Source organism: Neophocaena asiaeorientalis, unplaced genomic scaffold (assembly GCF_003031525.2).
Source record: "Neophocaena asiaeorientalis asiaeorientalis breed wild unplaced genomic scaffold, Neophocaena_asiaeorientalis_V1.1 scaffold929, whole genome shotgun sequence".
Taxonomy (NCBI): domain Eukaryota; kingdom Metazoa; phylum Chordata; class Mammalia; order Artiodactyla; family Phocoenidae; genus Neophocaena; species Neophocaena asiaeorientalis.
In genome coordinates this window covers 31616-46422 of record NW_020175411.1, presented here as the reverse complement: position 1 = coordinate 46422, position 14807 = coordinate 31616, and the positions used below count along the sequence as shown (strand labels likewise).

Below are 14807 nucleotides of genomic sequence, written 5' to 3'. Positions count from 1 at the left end.
CCCCCGCCGCCGCAGGCTCCACCCGGAGCAGCACCGAGTCGTGAGGGTGCGGGAGGGCGCCCGCCTCGGGGCTTCCCCGACACCTACCCCCTGAGGAGGGTCTGACCTGAACCGCGCACGAAGCGGCCCTGGCGGGAAGGAGACCGGGGGGAGGGGGTCGGTGGGGAGCTTGACTCGCAGTTACTTCCGAGGGGAAGCTGAGCCCCCAGGGCTGGGGGCTGACCGGCCTCAGCACTCCCACGAGGGGGTGGTCAGGAAGGAGGGACCCTGTCCCTGGGGCCCAGGGCGCTCCCGGGTCAGGCAGAGTCACCAAGTGTGTCAGGTGCCCTGGACAGCTGAGGCACATTTTGCCCAAAGGTAAGTTCCAGCGCATCGCAGAGAGCAGACGAAATACACACACAGTGTTGCTAAGGGTTGAAACGAACCTCCCGTTTCTCAGGATGTTCCGTTTGGCTGTTAATGAAATATATTTCCAAGGAATGCAGGCATGTGGCTAAAAAGGCCAGCAGTGCCTGGGGGTGTCACAACGAGACCCTTCCATCTCACCCCCCTGGGCCATCCTGTGCTCTGGGAGCAGAGCTCTCAGCCAGAAGTGAAACACAGTAGTTTCCATATCCGGAATTCTAAGATTTTCTAAAGGCCCCCTTCTCTGAGTGGTGCTTGACCTGCTGGTGTTTGGGGTGGGAGGGTGAGCTGGGTGGAGGGTCTGGGCGCCATTCCGAGGGAAGGGCTTTGGAGGCCTGTGTGAGCCTGAGACCAGGGGCCCAGTGCCCATGGCCGAGGGGAGGCTAGCGCTAACTCCAGCCATGCCAAGCCAGACATCGGCCCTCCTTCCTGACAACCCAGCAAAGCCTGTTGCTCACATTCCTGGCTGTGCTGCTTACACTTGCCCTCTGAGAAGGCCAGCCTGGCAGAGCTCTGTTCCTGCCCTCTGGGCTGCTGGGAACTGAGTCCCTAGCCTCGGTGCTGGAGGGGAGGAGCCATAGATGGTGGAGGCCCAGTCCCCGCCCAGGGTGCTGCCCCTCTGCTGAGCTGAAACTTCTAAGCAACGTCTTAATAAAACCAAAAGGGACGTGATATTGTTCTACCACCTGTGCCCGACCAATGTTAGCCCTTTGTCATATGGGGCAGTGCTGTCTAATGGTAAAGCTTCCACTATCAGATCCCCAATCCCTTCTCCTACCCCCTCCCATGGGGGTTCAGTGGGTACATCTGTATTTCATAGAACCTGAAACTCTGATTTTACAAAGGAGCTGGAGGTCTGGGGAAAGAACTGGTCTGATCTCAGTTAAGAATGCAACTTCATACCTGGACGATACTAGAGCACTTTAGCACCTCCTGTGTTTGAAAATGAGATCTTCACAAAGACCTCATGGGCAGGAGACAGGCAGGAGAGGGGACAGACTGAAGCTCTGTGACTGACTGATCAAGTAGCAGAGGTCCAACTGACTTCCAGGCCTACCGCTGATTTACTATCACCAGAGCCACGTAACACACCTTCCTGGGTACATCTGTATTTCATAGAACCTGAAACTCTGATTTTACAAAGGAGCTGGAGATCTGGGGAAAGAACTGGTCTGATCTCAGTTAAGAATGCAACTTCATACCTGGACGATACTAGAGCACTTTAGCACCTCCTGTGTTTGAAAATGAGATCTTCACAAAGACCTCATGGGCAGGAGACAGGCAGGAGAGGGGACAGACTGAAGCTCTGTGACTGACTGATCAAGTAGCAGAGGTCCAACTGACTTCCAGGCCTACCGCTGATTTACTATCACCAGAGCCACCTTCCACATAGAGAACCAGCAGAAAAATGAGTTTGAAGAGCATTTTAGCTAAATCCAAGGTCATTTTGATCATTAGTGAAAGTCATTCTCTTCCTACACACTGCCCCACACCCTAAGCCCCCTTCCTAGAACCAAATGGGTTCTGAGATTAAAGTGCAAGTGACAAACCTGGGGGTGACCAGACTTTATCATCTCTTTCTTCTTCTTCCACATGTGTTCCTGGTCTTACTCTTCCCGGTTCTTCTGTAGGGAGCGGTCCAGCAACCCTGTCAAGTAAAATCACACACCCTAAGGATGACTTTCACAGACTCCTCCCGTGGAGGCAGTTTTCAAAAGGTCTTCCTTCCTACCTACACCCACCCCCCCCAAAAAAAAAAATCAATCTTCATCTCAGGAGCCCTAAAAGGCACATCTTACCTCGAGATTTAATATTTAATACAACCTTTAGATCTAGTTCTGATAACTGCCATTTGCCCCCAATTTACTCTTTGCAAGAGAATTCTACCTGAATCACAAGGTTAATAACCTGACTGCAAACCCAGCATCCTTAAGCTATCTATGGTCACCCTGGCAACTCACCATAAAGTTCTTCTTTTTAAAAGATTTCAGAAAAGTAATTTCAGTCATCAAGATTACATATTGCACAGAACAAAAAGCTTTATTATTCTTACCGTTCTCTGGACGTAACTCTACGTGTCTTTTCCTCCTATGTGGAGAGAAGGGAAAAAGAAAAACAATATTTCAAAAGAAGATCAAAACCAAAAGCAAAGGGCTTCCCTGGTGGCGCAGTGGTTGAGAGTCCACATGCCGATGCAGGGGACGCGGGTTCGTGCCCCGGTCTGGGAAGATCCCACATGCCGCGGAGTGGCTAGGCCCGTGGGCCATGGCTGCTGAGCCTGCACGTCCAGAGCCTGTGCTCCGCAACGGGAGAGGCCACCACAGTGAGAGGCCCGCGTACCGCAAAAAAAAAAGCGTGAGTCAAAGTATTAAATAAATACATTTGATGTGGTTAAAGACAGGGGTTGGGGGTTAATCTCGGTTTGGGGGCGATCTGGGCAACCTTCAGTCTGGTGTTGATGTCCCACCACCCTCAAAACAAAGAGAGGCCCAGGAGCTGTCCCGGCACACGTCTGTGCACTACAGGTCATCTAGTGATGCTACGTAAAGTCAAAGATCCACCTCATGTCAGGAATTCGTTAACACTAGAAAAAAACCAAAGGAGTAATTTGGGATTCATACCAGGAAGTGATGATGACAACCTAGACTGGACACCAACTCTTCTCTGATGAATACCTTAGTACACTACTTCCCTAAGTTCACAACACTTGCCATCTCCAGGATATCTGTATTTATGTATTTAAGAGGGATAAAAATATTATCGTGATGAAACTGATCTATGTCGTGTCTGAGATGGAGGTTACAAGAATGCATGCGTGCATACACGTGACCACACATGCACAGTGAATAAAGTCTGTAGATTATGCTGATGTCCATTTTCTGGTTTTGCTATTACGGTTATGTGCGACGTCACCATTGGAGAAAGTTGGGTAAACTACACAGGACCCCTCAGTACTATATTATATGAAATTAATCTGTATGTGTATATATAAAATTCTGCCTCCAGACTGCCTTTAGACTTGAGCTACAACATCAACTCTTCCCTGGGTCTGCCTCTCTTGGCCTGTCCTGCATATTTCAGACTGGCCAGCCTGAAGTCGTGTGACTCAGTTGCTTAAATTAATCTCACATACACAGACATCACTGGATCTGTTTCTCTGGAGAACCCTACGATAGATTTTATACTAATATACTACTGTAATATATACATACATATAATCTGAAACAATACAGAAGAAACCGATACATGCTCACCTCTCGCAGGAAGAACAGGACAGAGAGGGGGGACCACCACCCTTACGTACCAAACAGCCTTTTGTGCTGCTGCCAGCCCGGCCGCCCCAGGTTCAAGCAGATATAATGGCGTGTGGCCCAGGCAGTGGCTACACAGCTAAGGATTTTAAGGCACAATGCAGCAAGATGCCAGGTCACACACGTGGAACATTCTAAAGCCAAGAGCGGTCGCAGGATTCTGCGCATGGGCCCCCGAGGGCACTCTGGAGGCCACCGCAGACCCTCAGGTCCCACGTGAGGAGACAGCCCACTAGAACACAGCAGGCGGCCCTCCTCCCAGATCTCGCCCGGGTCAGCCTCCCGGGCACCCGGCCTCCTCTGCACAGCACCGGGCAGGCTCACAGAGGGAAGAGCGGCCCAAACCCAAAGGTCACACCAAACCCCACGGGAGAAGAGTACACCAAGGTGATGAGGGGAGAGGGGAGGGGTCCCTTGGGAAGCTGGCCACTCAGGATTTCCAGCCTCTTCCACAGGAAGCCAGCTCACAAAGCACCAAGACCTGTCTTGGGTCACACTCAGAGGACTTGACCCCTGACCCCACAGCCCCACTTCCCAAGCCTCCTCGATGCTGACGATGCTGACGCGGATCAGCATGGAGGAATGGGGGACTGCACGGCTGGGGGGCTGCTGGGAACTCAGGACTGGCCCACCCCGAGGCCCCGCGCCAGCAGGCGCCACACTCACTGGATGGTCTCAATGATTTCGTGAGCGGCATCGTGGGGTTTAAACGTCCTGAAAGACAACAGGACACGGTTCAGAGCCGTCCCTCCCCGCTCCGGTGATGGGGGCAACCAGGGGAGGCGGGTGCTGCAGCCCCCGGGACTCCCCGACGCGCTGGACCTACCAGAGAGCTCCACCTACAGCACTGGGGCCCTGTCCTGCCACGTGGGACACGCTGGCTCCGGGAGTGCCTGTTCCTGCAGCGCCCTGCCGCCCAGTGGGCTGCGGGGACAGGACCAGGACGGACTTGAAGCCTCCGACCCTCCTGCCCCAGGACTTCCCCTGGGCGCTCCTGCAGCCTGGAAGCCACAGGTCTGCCTCTGAGTCCCTGAACCGCCGCAGGCCTCGGTCTCCATCTGTAAAATGGGGAAACACCACTCGTGCAACCACCGGGAGCGGGCGAGCAGCGTTCCTCCCTCCCGCCCACGGCGGCGCTCTCTGGGCCTCACTGCACCCGCGGGCTGGCCTCGCCGCTTTGCCCGAGGAGCACGTCGGGGGTCGCTCTGGCCTTTCGCCGGGTTCTTGGCAGCCAGCTAACCCAAGACCCCGCAGAAACCAAGTGAGGACGACGCATCGTGTGGACGGTCTGTAACTCTAGACTGCACCTCCGCCCCGCCGGTGAAGGTTCCTATCGCGGTGAGGAGGGGCCTCAAAGAGGATGCACAGCGAGAGGAGGGCCCCCGAAGAGCACGGGCTGAAGCTGGAGGTGAGATGGTCAGGCCCAGAGCTGCCAGCCCTGCCCCGGGACAGCGACTGCCCCTCTCAGACCAGGCCACCATTTCCACGCTTCACAGTGGAGGACGGCAACGCAGGCAGAACCCCTACGGGCCAGGGCACGGGTCCCAGGACAGGGGCTCCCACGGTGCAGCGGTCCTAACAGGTCAAACAACTCCAGAAACACCCTTTGTGTCCTAAGCCTCATCTTTGCAACAGCAGCCCTACTGAGCTATAATTCACACAGAATGGGCCCCCGCTTCAAGTATACACTTCAGTGCATTTTAATACATTCAGAGCTGGGCAACCATCCCCTCTATCTAGTTCCAGAACATCCCATCACCCCATTAGCAGACGCGCCCCAATCCCCTCCCCAGCCCCTGACAACACTAATCCACTCTCTGTTTCTGTGGATTTGCCCGTTATGGACGTTTATAAACAGAATTACGGTATATGTGACCTTCTGCCCAGAATCTTATTTTTTAAGGCAAAGGAAAAAAACAATCTTCTATCATTCTTAATAATATCCTCCAACTTACCAAGGACAGAGCAGTAAATATCCATTGAACTCATATTACTTAGACAAGGCCGGGAGCGGGAGATGGAGCACGTGCCATCCGTTCGGTCCAGCACAGGACAGCCCTGCAGACCCGTGGTTCCCGAAACGGGGGAACCGACCCGCAGCTTCAGCGCCACTGCTGACCCAGAAACCCTGGGGAAGAACCACTGATGGGAACAATCGGCCCCGAGGCCTCCTGGCAAACGGCAGAAAACAGTGAGGACAGCTGGGTTTGGAAAACAGTCTGGCAGCTCCTCAAAGGTTAAACAGTTAGCAAATGACCCAGCAATTCCTCTCCTGGGTGTCTGCCCAAGAGAAATGAGAATATTCGTCCACACAAAACCCTGAACATTGGTCTTCCCTGGTGGGGCAGTGTCTATGAATCTGCCTACCAATGCAGGGGACACAGGTTCGAGCCCTGGTCCGGGAAGATGCCACGGAGCAATGAAGCCCATGCGCCACAACTACAGAGCCCACGTGCTGCAACTACTGAAGCCCGCGTGCCTAGAGCCTGTGCTCCGCAACAAGAGAAGCCACTGCAACGAGAAGCCCGCACACTGCAACAAAGACTAGAGCCCACTCACCACAACTAGAGAAAGCCCGCACATAGCAATGAAGACCCAAGGCAGCCAGAAAAAAAAAACACACACCCAAAACCCGAACATTAGTGTTCACAGAGGCGTGATTCACAACCGTCAAAAGGTGGAAACCACCCAAATGTCCATCAACAGATGAACGGATAAACAAATGTGTCCCTCCACACACTGAAATATTATCCATCCACGAAAAAGAGTGAAGCACTGACACTCGCCACAACGTGGATGGACCCTGAGAACACGATGCTCAGTGAGAGAAGCCAGACGGAGGACTCACAGTGTGTGTGATTCCACCGATGGGAAACGTCCAGAACAGGCAAGTGCACAGAGAGTGGGTTCCTGGTTGTCAGAGGCTGGGGAGGGGGATGGGAGGGATGCTAATGGGGATGGGGTTTCCTCTTGGGGTGATGGAACGTTCTAAAATTGGTAGTAGTGACGACTGCACTCAATGAATACACTACAAAGCAGGTAATGGCACACTTTAGGTGGATGAGGTGAAGAGTCTGGGAATTACACCTCAAAACAGCTATCAACAACAGCAACAGGGACTTCCCTGGCAGTCCAGTGGTTAGGACTCTGTGCTTTCACTGCCGAGGGTCCAGGTTCAGTCCCTGGTTGGGGAACTAAGATCCCACGAGCTGCACGGCGTGGCGAAAAACAAACAAAAAACCACAACACAATCTATAGGAGGAAATGTGAGGCAGTGTTAAAAGCACCTCCACCTCAGTAGGAAAATACCGAGCATCTAAGACACTCATGTGGCCGACGGACTCTGTTCCTGGTCCACAACATTCAGTGATTCCAGAGAGACAGCCCTAGCAGCCCTGAATTCCCTGGGCACTGAAAGCAGAGAAGACGCCACACTTCCTGCAGGGTCTGCTCAGAGACAAACGCACACAGCACAGTGTACAAGATGCTGAGGTAGCCACAGGATGAGGAGGAGGGTCTAGAACTTTCCAGCAATGCTCTCCCGCGTCACACTCCTCCTGAGGGGAGCCGGCCCCCGTGCACTGAGGAGGCCCAGCAGCCCTGCGGGGCCCACGTGCAGAGGAGCCACGGGTGGGGCCTCCTGGAAGCCAGGCATCCCGCCCAGTCCGGCCTTCGGATGGGGCAGCCACGGCTGAAGCCCCTACTGCAGCCTCCTGAGGGACCCTCGGCCAGAATCCCCTGGCCCGCCTGCTCTGAATCCCGGCCCTCAGAAACCACGGGAAGTCATCAGTGTGCGTCGTCTCAAGCTGCTAAATTCATGTCTGCGTTTAGGCCGATACCTTACACCCTGTGAGCACGGCCCATAAGAACAAGTCTTAGAGCCACGGGAGGACGTGACAGTACCCAGGAGAGTCTCATTCTGGTCACCACTGTGGAGTTACAAAACAGCGTGCGCGCTCTGAAAGGACCCCGTGAGCACACACGTATGCCTGAGCATGCGCTGCGTGGCAGCCCCGTGCCGGCTCGAACTGCGCTCCCTCCCTCGGCCCCCTCAGGAGGCTGGACGTGCCCCAGAGATGCTCCTCCTGCAGGGGTGGCAGGGACCTTCATGGCACGTGGGCCGCAGCCCTGGCCGAGCCACCGCATCTCAGGCCGCATCACACAGACCTGGGAAGACAGGGGCCTGGAATGTGGTCTCATCCGTGATGAGATGAACTCAAGCTTTCCCAAGCTTTAAAACCAGAACGAAAGGAAGGAAACAGTTTACGATGTGCCTCCTACAGTCTCAGGATGCTGCTTTAGGAACTGGCCAGCTTCCAGCGACCATCCTGAGTCGTATGATTTAAGATGCCCTGATCACCATCGATGATTCAGAAGCTCTCACAGCTTCTCGGCTGTGGCCTCTTCTTCTGCTTCACAGGTCTTCAGAACAGAGCGATGCCAGAAGCTGACCCAGAAACGTCCGACTGAGAACAGCCCTGAGGAAGCCCGCGCTTAGGAGCACCCACACCTCTTCCCCCGGGGGAGCCTTGGAACTCCGGGGTTTGAGGCCAGCCCTGGTCTTGCTGCACAGGACGCCCGGCCTCCCCTTCCCAGCCACAGACCCGGCCCGCTGCTGGCTGCTTGCTGAGTCACTGACTAACCCAGGCTCTTCTGACAGCCTCAGAGCCTCCGCAGGAAGCCACGCAGAGGCTTAGCGGAATGCTGCTCACCACAGAGCCGGTGGCCTCACTCCGGGGTCCTGGGAAAACAGCTGCAATAAGCACAACCATTTCCGCCTGAAAAAGCACGCTGTGCGCAAGCCGGGGGCTGTCATCAGGCCTGAGCCACCACCAAGCCCGTCCCGTCTGCTCCCCTCCCCTGCCCAGCTCAGGTGAGGGCGGGAACCGCCCACAGGGCTGGGGAGCCTGGCTGTCCCACTCGGCAGGCCCCTGCCTCCTCCTTGACCGTGAGGACAGGTGTGGGAACAGGAACTCCACCCGGACACCCGCAGGTCTGGCTCTGCCCCTGCTCGTCCCCGCAGGCCCTGCGCCCGGTGTGAGGAGCCTGGACAGGAGGCCTCCTGGGTGCTCACTGCCAGGGCACAGCCCACCCCTGAGCACGCAGGCTGGTTCATGGTGACAGGGGCACGACATCTGGAGACATCGTCCCTGGAGGACCCGGCGAGAGGCAGGGGGCAGAGACTAGGGAGGAGACAAGACGTGGACTCCGTCCTCCTCTTCCCACTTGCAGCAGGAAGACGCCGGGACCCAGGGGGCCTCCGAGGCAGGGGCATCACACCGGGACGAGCATCAGAATCCCTAGTCAGAGTGCAGTTCTGGGGCCCACCCGCAAAGTTTCAGAATCAGCAGGTCTAGACCCCAGGAACCCGCATTCCTAACCAGTTCCGGCTGGTGGGGAGGCTGCTGGCCCAGGGCCCCGCTCAGAGAACCACCAGCCTGAAGCAAGCAAGGACTCTTGCTCTATCACTGTCTGCTGAGGGCACGAGTGTCCAGCAGGTGCCGAGGGGTAGCACCCTGGGACTCTGCCCGTGGTCCCCACTCCCCAGCAGGCTGCAGGGGGCACTGCCTGCGGGCTGGGGGTCACTGCCTTCTTCCCCGAGGCTCTGCACACCTCCAGAGCCCTGGGGTGGGGGCCAAGGCAAGTGGGACAGAGCGGCCAGGGTGGGATGCATGCACTGCTTCCCAAAGTGGAGAAGCACAGCGGGAGGAATCAAAGGCAGGGGAGATGGAACATGGTGGGTGGTCCGCCGGCTGTCTCTCTGACTCTCCCAGTGGCCGGGCTTTGAGAGCAGAGATCTGGCTGGAGGAGTGGAAAATCCACAGAAGTCTCTCCATCTGGGAGGCAAGCCAAGCAGGTGAGCAGAGGGTCCCGAGGCCCAGCGAAGGCGCTCAGCCTCACCTCTCAGCCTGCGGCCCCGCTGGGGAGCATCTCTCAGCCTGCAGCCCCGCTGGGGAGCAGCCACTCGCCGGGGAGAGGGAGAGGGAGCAGGGGGTGAAGGGGCAGGGGGAGGGCCAGCGCCTGCGGTGGGCCTGAGTACTCAAGAAGTGAACAGGTTTTCACTTGTAAATGAGTGCATTTCACACAGGGGTGGGGGTGGCAGAGAGACTGGCTGTGGAGCATCACACAGGTCTCGTCCACAGTCAGCCGGATGTCCGCAGGCCCCCAGCAAGGGGGTGTTGCCTGGTCCCAAGACTGTACCTGAGGACAAGGCAGGCCAAGGATGGGAACCACCTGGTAAAGTGATGCAAAGGAGAGAGCCAGGAAGGAGGCTCTCCTCCCACTGCGCACCGGCCCGCTCCCCACAGGGCCAGGCTGACAAACCAGGCTGGTCTCAGGACTGAGCCGCGTCACAAAACCCTGCCCGTGAGACCGGCACTGCAAGAGCAGTCAACTTGGGAAAACAGGAAGGGGCTGCCGGGACCCCATGAGGCCAAAGTCCAGCTGGAGAAGGAAGAGAGAAGAGGGAGCGGGCCCGTGGCTCCCGGGCCACAGACACGGTACAGGACACGGTGGACCCGTGGCCCTGACCAGGGCGGGTGGGACCCGCTGTGCACACAGGGGCCCCGAAGATCAGGGTCCAAGGAAGGAGCCACCACGAGGGAGAGAGGTCTAGAGCCTCACTGTGCCCACAGCGGCCCCTGGCCACCCGGACGAGGGGCAATGGTGCGCGCTGGTGCCACTCCAGTGAGCACAAGATGCAAGCGGATTTCTAAGACAGAGTGTGCGCGCACGCACAAAGTAAAACTGCCCTTTGGTAATGCTTTAAATGGCACGTTGAAAACGTCGTGTCTGGGCTATACTCGGTTACGTACAATGCTATGAAAACATACCTCACCTCCTCCTTCTGACTCGTCACCTGGCTACCACAAGGGCACGCGTGTGGCTCGTGTGCCCCCTCACCTACCGCCCCACCTGCGGGAGCATTTCCAGACCTGACCCTGAGCCTGAGCTCCACGCCTGGGTCTGCAGCTCATGGAAGACAGTCTGCACAGAGCCAGGACTGGCTGGGACGTCCTGCTGTCTGGGCAGCCGTCCTTCTGCAGGACAGGCGTGGGTGTGTCCACAGGAGGACGGGGCACCACGGGGGCTCCAGGGGTGACAAGACCATTTCAGTTGCTTCAATCCAAGCTAGCCCACCTGTAAGAGGCCGCCCAGCCACCCAAGGAGCCGCTGCAAGTGCTGAGTGCCTGACGCCGGGCGTGTGCATGAAGGGGCCGTCATGGAGTGACCCCGGTGGGATGGGGGAACGCGACGACCAAAAGTTCACCACCAGAACTTTTCTCGCCCTCACCAAAGAAAATGCTTTACTGCCACAGAGCAGTCCGGCCTGAGGCCGAGGCCGTGACGGCAAGGGAGGGAAAGCCCAGGGATGGAGGAAGCCCTTCCAAGGGGGCACGGCTGGAGAGGGACTCGCCTGCGCTCCCCGAGCAACAAGCGGCAGCACGGCCTCCACCCAGCAGTCTCAAAGGCCAAGGCGAGCCGCACTCCCAGCCTTCCAACTGTCTCCCACTCCAGCAAGGGATCCTGTTAGCACCGTACCAGTGTAACTGGCGTCACCCCACCCCAGGACCAAGCCAAACGAACGCCTCTCCAGGGGCCTCAAGACCCCACAACCTGGGCCACGCACATGGGAGCATCACTCAGCTATGCAAAGGGGTGAAGCCCTGACACTCACAACAACGTGGACGGACCCTGAGAACACGATGCTCAGTGAGAGAAGCCAGACACAGAAGAACACACAGTGTGTGATTCCATTGATGGGAAACGGCCAGAACAGGCAGATCCACAGACACAGGGTGTCAGGGGCTGGGGCACGGGACTGCCGGCCCTTTGCACTGATGGAATGTTCTGGAATTAGAGGTGAAGGCTGCACAGCTCTGTGAATATAGTAAAAGCCATTAAATTGTACACGTCATATGGGTGAGTTCTGTGGTGTGAGAATGCTATCTCGACAAAGCTGTTATTTAAAAAGACACAAAACCCACAAGACCCAGCATGGCTCCTCCTCCCCTTCTCCCGCCCCTTCATCTGGTGTCTGTCCCAGACCAGGTGTGGGCCCAGCGTGTCCTGCGGCCCCAGCACCTGCTCCCTGGTGGGAGCGTCACTCAGCCTGCAGGGTGAGCACAGAGCAGACGCCAGGGAGCCACCTGCACACCAGGGGAAACGTGAGCCACCACCACCACGGGACGTGCAAATCCTTCCCTAGAGCTCCCCGCCCCAAGCCCCATGACTCCCGCCTTCCCTGTGGGCACCATCCCGTGGTGGTCCCTTCCCCCCTTCCCCCTCGACCCCCGGGCACACAGCCTGCAGAGACCCCTTCGCCACCCAGGAAAAGATGCGTCAGGTTTTTAAAGGACCAGCGTTCTCAGAGGTAACCTCTCTCACACACCGGCTGCCCGTGCACCTGTTGTGAGTCTGATGCGCTTTCCCGACATCGGCCGCGCACCCCATGACTGAGGGGATTCAAACGGAAGCCCCTCAGAGATGAGGAGGCATCGTCATCCAAGGTCAATACTCAGTGAAGTACACAGCCTCCGAACTCCCAACTGCAGCTCACGGGAACCTGTGACTCGGCAGCCCTGCCAGGCACCCTGGACAGGAAGAGGGCCCGGTCTGAAACAGGGGTGCCTAGGAACAGAGCCCCGGGCTAGGCACCGCGACAGTGGCTGTGGGTGGGGAGAGAGAGTCTGGGAAGGAACAAGAAAGGCGGGCGGTGAGGCAGGCAGTACAGAGCCACGCGTGAGCTGCGGAGGACCGTGGACAGGCACCCGGCACGTCCTCTGTTAACACCCTTGGGACCGCTCGACGCCACGAGCATGGCAGGAGACCCGGCTGGTGGGAACGGCAGGGACAGCTTGAGGGGACAGAGAAGATGCCAAAGAGGCCTCCAGGCAGCACCCTGAGTGGGAGGAAGGAAACAGGACTGTCATCCCACAGCCAGGGAGAGAAGGCGCACGCACTGGGGAAGAGTGCCAGGACCACGAGAGGAGGATATGGCAGAAAGAAAGAGGGAGGAGAGGGGCTTCCTGGGAGACGTGTGCCGGGCCCGGGACCCAGGGATGCGCAGACACAGCCAATCCCACCCTACAGCTCCCCGAATCCAAAAAGGACACCAAACACTCTGTATCTTGGTTGTATCAATGCCAATGAAATCATTACATCGGTGCGTAGCTTTGTAAGATGCCACCATTGGGAGAAACTGAGTAAAGAGAACGTGGGATGTGTCCGATCTATTTCTGATGGCTGTGCAAGAATCTACGATAATCTCAAAATAAAAAGTTTAATTTAATTAAGGAAAAAAGGACGCAGCTCCTAAAGGTAGGCTGGGGGCAGGTCCCCTGCAGCTCCCAGCAGCCTCCTGCCTAGTGAATATCCAAAGGGCCGGCTGTCTGCCTCTGTCTCCTCCCACCAGTAACAGAGCATACAGGCGGCATTTGGATGTTAGGGACCAAAGTATGAAAGCTAACAGCCACGTGCATACGGAATACCAGGCTTTTCCCGGTGATCCCTTCCTCTTTAAAGAGGCTACTTCACCCATGGAAAGTCCTCAAAGGGTTAACCTGCCTTCCACCTGAGCTCAGATTAGGCAGGACTCACACCAGCAGAGGTCAGATCAGAAAATATTTTCTGAGTCAGGGGGAGGGATGGCTCACTCAGCCGCCCACTTCAGCTACTACCCACTGTGGAGTGAAGGGAGTGACTGCTCAGCGGGTATTCATCAGAGACTCGTGGGGTCTCAGGAGGAAGCCAGAAGCAGGCGGGGACACTCACGCTGGGGCCGCTCCACGCCCACAGCCAGTGAGTCACGGAGGGGAAGGACCACTGCACGCCCTCGCTGGCTCCTGCCCTGCCATCAGGCAGCCGAAGATACCACCTGCTTCCTCCTGAGCTGAGACCCGGTTTTCCCACCAAAAGAAGGACCATCCTGCTTTAGAAATGCCACCATGAGCTATAAGTAGATATCTGGGAACTCTCAGTCACAGAAGGAACAAAACTCGTCCTGCACCCCGCCCTATTTGTCAATTGGGCAAAAGCCCATCTTGGAGGCTGGACATTTCCACGTACAGGCAGTTGTGGCTGTTTGCACTTCCTCCTGCGGGTGCCCCCTCCTCAGAGAAGCCACTCATACCTCCCCCAGGGCAAATCTGGCAGCCCCACTCTCTGGGACCTCAGCTGATCCCATACACAGGGCACTACACCTCAGCTAAACTTCTGTGTTTATAGATCACCTACCGTCCTTAGTTCATAAGTTTTGAGAATAAGAATACTGTCACCCACAGAATGGGAGAAAATATTTGCAAACGAATCAACGGACAAAGGATTAATCTCCAAAATATACAAACAGATCACGCAACTCAATACAAAAGAAACAAACAACCCAATCCAAAAATGGGCAGAAGACCTAAATAACCATTTCTCTAAAGAATACATACAGATGGCCAAGAAGCACGTGAAAATCTGCTCAACATCACCAGTTATTAGAGAAATGCAAATCAAAACTACAATGAGTTATCACCTCACACCACTAAGAATGGGCATCATCAGAAAATCTACAAACAACAAATGCTGGTGAGGACGTGGAGAAAAGGTAACTCTCTTGCACTGCTGGTGGGAATGTAAATTGATACAGCCACTATGGAGAACAGTATGGAGGTTCCTTAAAAAACCAAAAATAGAATTACCATATGATCCAACAATCCCACTACTGGGCATATACCCAGAGAAAACCATAATTCAAAAAGACACACGCACCCCAATGTTCACTGTGGCACTATTTACAATAGCCAGGTCATGGAAGCAACCTAAATGCCCATTGACACGTGAATAGATAAAGAAGTCGTTGTACATATACACAATGGAATATTACTCAGCCATAAAAAGGAACGAAATTGAGTCAATTGTTGAGACGTGGACGGATCTAGAGACTGTCATACAGAGTGAAGTAAGTCAGAAGAGTAAAACAAGTATCGTACGTTAACGCATGTATGTGGAACCTAGAAAAATGATACAGATGAACCGGTTTGCAGGGCAGAAGTTGAGACACAGATGTAGAGAACAAACGTATGGACACCAAGTGGGGAAAGCCAT

The 14807-nt window shown here is 55.9% G+C and overlaps 1 protein-coding gene across 7 annotated transcripts in view; it reads right to left on the bottom strand.

Moving 5' to 3' along the window:
• Nucleotides 1-14807, bottom strand: part of LOC112414601 (centrosomal protein of 78 kDa-like) — a 62016-nt gene that overhangs the window by 25731 nt on the left and 21478 nt on the right. For all 7 annotated transcript variants that reach the window (XR_003006190.1, XM_024767166.1, XM_024767170.1 and 4 more), the window contains 2 exons: nt 2459-2493; nt 1956-2053 (listed from right to left, as the gene is read on the bottom strand). Coding sequence is in view for 5 of the 7 variants with exons in the window: in XM_024767170.1 (XP_024622938.1) it covers nt 1956-2053; nt 2459-2493 (133 nt within the window). In the remaining 2 variants the exon portion in view is untranslated. The remainder of the gene's footprint in view (nt 1-1955; nt 2054-2458; nt 2494-14807) is intronic.